At 43.2% G+C, this 9,223-nt stretch overlaps 1 protein-coding gene across 3 annotated transcripts; it reads right to left on the bottom strand.

Moving 5' to 3' along the window:
• Positions 1-8,095, bottom strand: LOC125519083 (dentin sialophosphoprotein, putative (DUF1296)). 3 transcript variants are annotated; one of them, XM_048683970.2, is made up of 11 exons: positions 7,746-8,095; positions 6,802-6,845; positions 6,069-6,195; positions 5,327-5,432; positions 4,394-4,920; positions 3,322-3,691; positions 2,726-2,990; positions 2,438-2,542; positions 2,235-2,336; positions 638-1,090; positions 1-490 (listed from the first exon to the last, which is right to left on the bottom strand). In XM_048683970.2, exons 1-11 carry the CDS (start codon positions 7,939-7,941, stop codon positions 149-151), a joined length of 2,637 nt encoding a protein of 878 aa, XP_048539927.2. In that variant the 5' UTR covers positions 7,942-8,095; the 3' UTR covers positions 1-148. The 3 variants fall into 3 exon arrangements, with proteins under 3 accessions (XP_048539927.2, XP_048539928.2, XP_048539929.2); XM_048683971.2 differs by having other exon boundaries at positions 2,235-2,333; XM_048683972.2 differs by having other exon boundaries at positions 6,081-6,195.
• Between the last annotated feature and the right edge of the window lie 1,128 nt (positions 8,096-9,223).

The following is a 9,223-nucleotide window of genomic DNA, read 5'->3' as shown; positions in this document are numbered from 1 at the left end:
GAAAAGCTAACAAAAACTTGTTAAACCTTAAATAGATCAGACAGAGCTGCACTAGAAAACAGAGGTGGTTCCTGTTAAAAGGAGCCAATTGTTGTTACATTAAAGGCTCTTGTGACCCCCCTAATTACAGATAATTAAGAAACCATCTTTAAAAGTTGGGCTGTCTCCAATTCATATGACCAAGCTGCTGTTGTTGATATGCCCCCACTTGGGGACCTGGTGCAGCTACACCAACTCCAACATTGGGACCAATGGCAGATGGGACCTGTTGATGCACCATGGGATGTGGACTTACAATTGAGGGAGGCTGCTGCGGATGGTACATGCCAGGGAATTGTGCATGAGAGGATTGAGCTGTAGCACTGAAAGATGCATTCCCAGGATTTGGCATATAGGCACCAGGTGTTGCTTGACCTGATAAGTTGTAATATGGGGGGCACTGCAAAGTTGGGATCTCTCTATTCTGAATCCAGATATCAGATGTCTCTACCTGTAAAAGATACCAAAATTATCAAATCAAGGAGGCCCCGTACGGATATTTTGAGAGTAAACTCCCTGAATACAGGTAGAATGTTGTAACAAGCAGAAAATAAGTTTAATCCATATAAATTTCAGACTTGACATCCACGATTTGTACCTGTGGGGTTGGCGCATAAATGTTGTTATCCTTGTACTTCATCCTATTGACATCGTCAACACCAACTCCAGCTCCAATAACACCAGGAGAACTAATTGTATAACCAGCTGGATGAGTGTAATTTCCATAACCAGAAGGGTTACCAGCTGGGACTGGTTTATATTGTGAAACTCCATACTTCACTTGGCCTGCAGTTAAATGTGAACCCCCACCGGCCATCTGAAGATAATTATTTCCATTTGCCGGATAAGGGACATTTGCTGAATAGTTTGGCATGGCCATGGGTGGGACATAAACTGGAGAATAGAGAGGATGTCGATATGGCATGAAATTCGGATAATGCTGCACGTGCATTGGAGGGTACATCTGCGCTGCTTGTTGTTGCTGGGACATATGTTGCTGTTGTGTAGACATTGCAATAGGGCTGCTGCTCGCAAGCTGTGAACTTAGGGCCTGCAAAAGCACAACAGATGAAAGATACCATGAGATGATGGTACTTGCGATCAAGACATAATTTGCCACAGGTTAGTGAAGTTGAAGAAATTTCATTTCAGGAAAAAGTAAAGGTGGCAAAATCTCAAGCTCGCAATCTTGTTTGTCCGCCCAGGACAAAATTAAGTACTAAACCAAGCTAAGCTTCTCACTCCTATCTCAAGTCAAGTATACAAGAGTTTTGCTTTGATAAGTCTGAATGAAGGCAGTAGAAAGCAAAGGGCACAAAAGCCCACACATAACCCTAAGGTGCGAGAAAAACTCCGCCACATGACAAACAGTAGGCAACAATATAGAAGAACAACACGCTCATGTAAGAACCTTGGTTGCTTGGCTTGCTTGGCCCATGATAGGGGAGAAAAATCAGCGGGTTAGTTATATTTTCTTCCCATCCCTGAAGCACAGCCACCAAACCATACTCCCTCCCCGTTCACAAATTTAAGATGTTCTAACTTTTTTCTGAATCAGATGTATATGCACGTTTTAGTGTGTTTGTTCACTCATGTCAGTCCGTACGTAGTCCATACTGAAATATCCAAAACATCTCATATTTGTGAATGGAGGGAGTACCTAACAAGAACACGAGGGAGAAACAAGGGTGAGGCGGTTGGCTATCCCGCCCCCAATGTTCCAGATCTGCTGGTGCTACTTCGCTCTTCCTGCAGCATGAGGCGCCTTTACCTTGCTGGGCCTCATCTTTGCACCTAGGCCTTTTGAGCTTTTATAAGCCCATATGTGAGTGTTTTTGCAACTCGGCGCCTAAGTGAGCTTTTTGAGCCTTTGACAGTGCTGGTCCTAACACAGTACGCCAAACTACAGGATGCTGGCTAAAGTTAACTCAGTCTAGCTTTACAGTCTAAAGAACTATCCGAGATTATTAGATGAGAGAGCAGATCAGAGTGGAATTGCCCAGCCCTAATCAGCACGATGGTAAGTCAAAACTTCACGGGGGAGAAATAGGAGTCGAACTGCTAGGTTCCCTCTGCTGGAGCCTGCACCCAGCCTTGGATATAACAAGTAATGGTCCTTGAAAGCTAGTGCAGTAAAAGGTACGTTGGAAAATCTCAGTTAGTTAACCCCAATTGATAGCAAGGTGAGTCTCTACCTCAGATGCAGAAGGGAGAACTTGTGAATGAACACTGGGTTCTGGCATTCTGAATACTTGCACAGCATTATCTGCTCCTGGATTCACCGAAGTATACCCCTGCTTACAGAGAGGGAGGGGGTGTCAGTATATAGTAGGTATGGCATTTGTTTCATATTTTATCCACACGGGAGACCCAAGATAAACTTCAATGGAACATCTACCTGAGAAGATGAAGCCAACACTTGTTGGTGCACATTAGGCTCAACCAGCCCGTATAACTGTGCCTCATTATTGGGATGCATATTAGGATCCTCATGACCATATGCCTGGAAAAAAATGACACAATTATCATTTTAATTCAACGACTTGTCTTAATAATGCAGCAAAATTTCCTGTCTAATAAATAACCTCAGAAAACAAATGGCAGATGAAAAGTAAGTTCAATCATCTCAGCATCAGTGAACCAAAAATCATCTCAGAAAACAAAGGACACTTCACAATTGACTTACAGAAAAGGCAGTCAAACCAGAGGTGCTTTGAATATTATGGTCATCTGCTGCACCAAGTGGAGTATCACTCTGAACTAAGCCCAGTCCGTCATCATCCTCAACTTCTTGACCATTCATCTGTTCACTATCCTCAGATGGTTGTAAAGAACTCTCTGCCGCCGATGTGGATATAGTAGTGAGTTGTGATCCAACTTGCTCATCCACTTCGTCATGTTCAGTATCAAACTCATCCTCTTGGACAACCAGTTGAACAGGTTCTTGTACACTACACACACAAGAAGCATAATCAGAATCAGCCTACAATTATCAATTCCAAAAGAACTAGAGCATTACTATCATTACCATGCAAAAAGTTACAAAACCATCCTGAGGTGAGATCATCTAAGAATATGAAGCCCTAAAGTTATTAGGTCTATCAGAAGAAGCTGGCTCTATCAGCTATATAGGCTTCCTACCACTACGCTATTACTTTTTAATGAAAATTCAATAATCAAGTGCTTTTCAGGGGACAGATAGACGGTAATTATTTGTAAGTAAAATTTCATTCATATTGTCAAGTATCATCAATTCTTATAATTGGCAAAGGTTCACCTAACTGTTCTGGTTGTTCCGGTTCTGGAGAAGCTGAAGTCGGTAATTGGTCTGAATCAAACCCAGGAGAGAAACTGCCGAATCTTATTCTTGTCTGCTCATGCTCAGGCGAATCAAACCCAGGAGTGAAACTGCCGAATCTTAATCTTGTCTGCTCATACTCTGGCACACGGAGATGCTCTGGGATAATCACATGCTCCATCTCATGCACGTTAGCATGAGAACTTTTGTCACACGAGCTGTTCACATCCAGCACATTAGCATTTTCAGCTTTGCTATCTAAAGGAGATGTTGCATTTGTCCCACTGTTATCAGCGTCGTTGGTGCAAGACTTATTTGTCGATTTTGGCTTCCATTCCTTAGCTGGTTGTATGACTGCAGAAAGAAAGAAAACAAAAGGAGTAAAGCATACCTTAGCATTTCATTTTTAAGCTTGTAAACCTAAAGAACATTTGTGACAAAAAGACAAATAAAGAAAAATACCACATAGCTTCCTTAAAAAAATACAGATAAGAGAACTAGTGATTCCAAAGTAAAGCCTAGATATGAGGTACACCACAAACTTTTACTCCCTCTGTAAACTAAGATAAGAGCGTTTAGATAACTAAAGTAGTGATCTAAACGCTCTTATATTAGTTTACGGAGGGAGTACTATTTATTCGCGTAAATTTGCACAAATTTTAATTTTTACTGGTTATTGAGCTTATAAACATAACTTGTTGGTGAAAAGAGAAAAGTACACTCCATTCCTTACAAATGCTGTTTCTGACTTGCTAAGGAAGCAAACAAGATGATGACCCTAACCGTGTTAAGTTTATCTGAGTTACTTTGTTAATGTGTTTTCTCTCCTAACCAGCACATCTCAGTGCTAGACTCATAGAGCAAGAGAAAGAAGCTCCTATGATGGAGAGCAAAGCATAAAAGAAGAAATGCTTTTATCTCTAACATGTAAACGCCATCATTCTTAAAAGAATAAAACTTGTTCTATATTACGTCATTCAGAAAACAACAGAGCACAAAATTTCAGACATGAGATTGCCAACCAAATGTACAACATTATATCACCAAGAATATTACCTTTTTGGTTGCTAGCAGGACCCTGGTGATACCTGCTGTGGTTTTGGTTACCAAAAGGTCTACCAACAGATCTGCCACGAGTTACTGTGTCTACTGCAGGTCTATGATTGGGTTGAGTGTTTCTAGGCATAAATGATGGGCGGCGAACAGAAGGCCCAGCTGAGGCAAAATTCCCCCTTTGAATATTTGCATGATAAGAATCATTTGGTCCATGAAACTGTGAACCTGGACGACCAGAATACTGCCTCGGAGCATTAGCCACTCCAGCTTCACGTCGATTTGCTCGGACAAATCCTCCAGCCGCTTTGTAATTGGATGAAGCATGATGTAGATCAGAATTAGGATACTGGTGTTCATTCTGAGAATTCTTCAGATATGGCCGTGCATGCCTCTGAGCAGTACCCTGAGCATCCCTCTTCATCTGATGCATGTCAGAGTTGTAGCTACTCTTTGCACTTTGATGCATGATCTGACCTTCCGAGGTTGTAGGTGGAGGGCGATTTTGATCAGATTGAACTACAACTCCACTAGAGAGAGAAATTCCAGTAAGCAAAGTAGTAGTTTACTTGTAAGAATCAAGCATGAAAAATAGCTAACTGTGTTTCGGTTCAGTCTCTAAGTAAATTAATGGTACATTAATTGATGTACACACATATAACAAAAGAAAAAATCTTCAAAAAAACAACTGCAGTATTCATAACATAAACATGCAAGTGTGAAGATATAAAGACTTGGCAGCAACTGGTGAAAAATTAGTACAGTGCACTAATGAATATATGAGTTTGCTGTGGTATGAATGCTGAAAACCATAATGTAGACACGCAGAAATGCCCACGGAGAGACTGGTCTGTGCTCATGTCTCCAAGCACCGATATATGCTATTGTAATACAGGAAATAAGAGTGATTTCAAAAGAAATATAAAACAATTATACCTCCTATCAGACGCTTGCATATATGTTGAAACTTTGTGTTGCTCTGCTCCATTTTCCACCGCACCGTGTCTATTATCCCTCACTACCCGAAATTCTCGACTTGGTCCTGCATCGAGCCATGTGTCACCAATTATGGAAAACCTAGTGTATAGAACAAATGCATCATACCAACTAAAATACCACAAGTATAAATGAACCGGAATATATATATAATATATATATGAAATTTGGTGTCCATTCAATGATAATGGTATTTCTAATGTTGAAGATAGGAAATAAATGCAATAGAAGCCTTCGCAGCAATCAGAAAAATACAATACTTTCAAATGAACCAAATGGGGCCTCAAAAGAAGGGTTGCGGAAAAAATAGAGTTCAATAAAAAAATTATGGATTTTGTTATGACACCATTATCAAAGTAAACAAAGATTGTACAAGTACCAAATGACTAAAATGCAAGGTACACCCAGAAGAAAACTCAGATAAGTACTACAGCAGTCAATATAACTCCATCGGTACACAAGGAGACAGCAGAGAGCAATCTTGAGAGTGCAAATGTCACTTGCGGTGACAGAAAGATGCAGTAAAGTAACAAAATCCCAATTCGGGAACAACTATGCAAGAGCAGTTTCCCTTTTACACCGGAAAAAGGATTGGAAAAATTTGTCCGCAGTAAATTAAACACATCTCTTATTTACGCATGTTATGAAGAAACATATAAATGATGAGGTTCAACTATGGTACCATATGTCTGACCATGATTGTGTGCTCTTCTTTGATCGATCTCAACCCTTTGAGTGTGTGGCTTTGTCCGTTGAGTGCCGTGCTCACCTTGTGCTGTGGTCTCAGCAAGGTTCTTCTGACCAACACTCTGAAAAATCAACAAAGATGCTTCAGCAAAAGAAAAATATCTGTAGTAATGCATGTATTTTAAACATAAACAATGAGTTCCCAAAAAACATTGGATAAAGCAGAATGCAACAAAAATTCTAAAGTAGCGGTCAATGTTTACGTGTGGTCAAAAGAACAAAGATAGGCTATCAAGTAGCGACCCAAAATTTTAAGTGTTAAGGCTACAAAAATAGAAGAATGATTCAAAGGGCAAAGATATAGGCCTAAAGAATGCATGATGTTAATGAAGTACTCCATAGGTTTTTCAAGTTTCAACCATCAGACACAAAACTTCAAGAAGGGAAAAGAGAAGCAGGGCAACAGCAACAGCTACGAGTCATATACGTATGGAACTATGGACAGGCCCTTAATGTTTCTCCTCTTATGCTTCGGCCTAGAGCCCGAGAGTCTCACAACGCAGCTTCTATTTTTGTTGGCACCTTAGGCAATTACACTACATTGGCGAACTTAACCCCTCATGTGGAGCATTAGCCTTTCACTTAATTGGCGAATTTAGGTGTGAACATATTAAGGCGTAGAAACCATAAACATCAGATTCAAATGTTACAAATAAGGCAAAATATACCTCTCTTTTCTTGTCCCTTTTCCGTTTCACTTCATGAAATGGATCTGCAAGTCCAAACATTAGAAGAGTAACTACCACAAATAGAATAGGTTCCATAAAGTAACATGACATGTATATAAATCGACTATAAGTATATAAGTAGATGACACGTCAGTAATAGCCCCGTTACTTAAATGTACCTAAAAAATAATAACCAGGTACGTGCACCAAGATATGCAATTTACTATGGTTGTTGGCTTACAAATATCTCGGATTCAAGGAAAAGCCAACTAGTAGCTGGCAATTTACTATGGTTGCTGGCTTACAGACATGTCTACTACTATTACTATCAAGCAAACAAGCCAACAGACATCACTAGGTGCTACCATTAGCCTTGTTTTGGGATCACGTATCATAAAATTACATACTCCCCTCATTCACAAATATAAGATGTTTTGGATACTTCAATATGGACTACAAACGGACAGAAATGAGTGAACAAACACACTAGAACGTGTCTCTATACATCTGATTCACAAAAAAGTTAGAACATCTTATACTCGTTTCAGTTAACTTATCCTCGTTTCAGTTGTACATCTAAAAGATTAACTGGTTGATTTACCAAAGTCACCAGGAAGCACAAATCTCTCGTCACTGCTCCAATCGGGTAAACAAGTCCACACAAACCCGCCGATATACACCTAGGAAACTCAAACAAGCCAGCTGAACAGACGTGAAGTCACGGGCGGCAGCACTGAAACCGCGACAGATCGAACGAGCTCCAAAACCCTAGCCGGCGAATCCCAATCCCCCGCGCCCCGCAGACAAACCTAGCAGCGGCGGGACCTACCCAATGCGGTGCGAGCGCGCGGACGCCCCAAACCCTAGCTCCCAGCGCGTGGGGCGAGATCGAGACGCGCAGATCGGAGAGGGGGGGAGGGGGGGGGGGGGGGGGGGGGGCGGACCTTGGTTGAGGAGCCTCTGCGCCGTCTCGTTGGGGTCCATGTTGGACTCGCGGAGGGCGTCGTAGATGTCGTCCTCGGAGTGGCCGCCGACGACCTCCTTGATGGACTTGATGGTGGAGTCGATCGCCGGGTTGGGCGCGCGCGCCGCCTTGCTGTCGGAGGAGGCGCGGGGCCCGCCGCCGACGCCGCCTGCCATGCCCGCCGGGGGAGGGGGAGGGGGTGGATCACCGAACGCTACGCCGGGGGCGCTGGGGGTGGTGCCTTGGATCGCCGCCGGAATCGCATCAAACGACGCGCAGCCCTGGGTTTGGGTCTGGGTTTTGGTCGGGGCGGGGGGTGGTTGGGGGCCGGCTGGGCTGGCGAACGCGATATATTTGCCGAATATAAAAAAATGGAATGGGAGGAAACAAAAGGCGTTGGGGGTCTGCGCGAGGGGTGGGCTCCGCGCACGAGTTTTACGGCGGTGGCGGCGACCGGCGGGCGGGCGCATGGACCGATGACGTACAGTGTCTACTGTCTACTCCGCCCCTACGCGTGAATGAAAAGGCAAAATTTCAAACTAGCCTAACACATGGCTAAATTTTGAAATAGTTCTACGGTGATGGTATCTGGCAAACGCAGCGAACGCCCCGACAGCCTGTTTGGTTCGGTGGAACTGAAGAGAGGGAATGGGAGTTCGAGGCATAGAGAATTTTATTCCTTCATTTGTTTAGGTGGAATGGGAATTCAACAGGGAAGTGGAAGGGGAATTCATGTGTAGAAGTGCCATACATCTATTACCTAAGGGAGGGCTGATAATTGAGATGGGAAAAGAGAATTAGAGTTAAACTCCCATTCCCCTTCCGTTAGTTTGTCAAATAGGCTGCGAGAGCCAGCAAGCACGGACATTGGAGGCACATCGTCTACCGAGCCGCTTTAGACGATGAACCCGAGCCGCCTAGATCGACCATGCTAACCAGAGCCATCCCCTTGTCACAACAAAAGGCGAGGCCCCGGCGCCACCTTCGGTCGGACGAGCTTTGCTCGCCGGCTTTCTCCGGCGGTGGCAAGGAGAACAGAGGATGAGGAGGTGGATAGGGGCACGATGGCTAGGGTTTCCGCCCACGTGCCGCCCCTTGAGGATGACGCAACACATTTTTCTTTCACGGTTTATTTTATTTTCTGGCTACTCCAAATTTGATCAACGATTCATTCTATTTCTCTCCTGTTTGTCGTCTATTATATTCATCTACTATGTTTTTGATAAATACGTTTTTTATTGACTAAAGAATACCGCACCGAAGCGATAAAAATACAACGAGTTCAGACCTACCAAGATACACACAATCCATACAGCAAATAACAAAGTCTCGGAAAGGAAATACCTCCTAGTAAGGGCATCTTCAAAGTGGACCCGCAAATCACCCGCATACATCGGGAGTGCGATGTCCAGACCACGAAAGTCATCCAACGCGGGACTCTATCGATCCGCGGGGTAG

The sequence above is a fragment of the Triticum urartu genome, chromosome 7A, assembly GCF_056163025.1.
Source record: "Triticum urartu cultivar PI428250 chromosome 7A, HENAU_Tu73, whole genome shotgun sequence".
In the NCBI taxonomy this organism is placed as follows: domain Eukaryota; kingdom Viridiplantae; phylum Streptophyta; class Magnoliopsida; order Poales; family Poaceae; genus Triticum; species Triticum urartu.
This window is presented reverse-complemented; position numbering and strand designations above follow the sequence as displayed.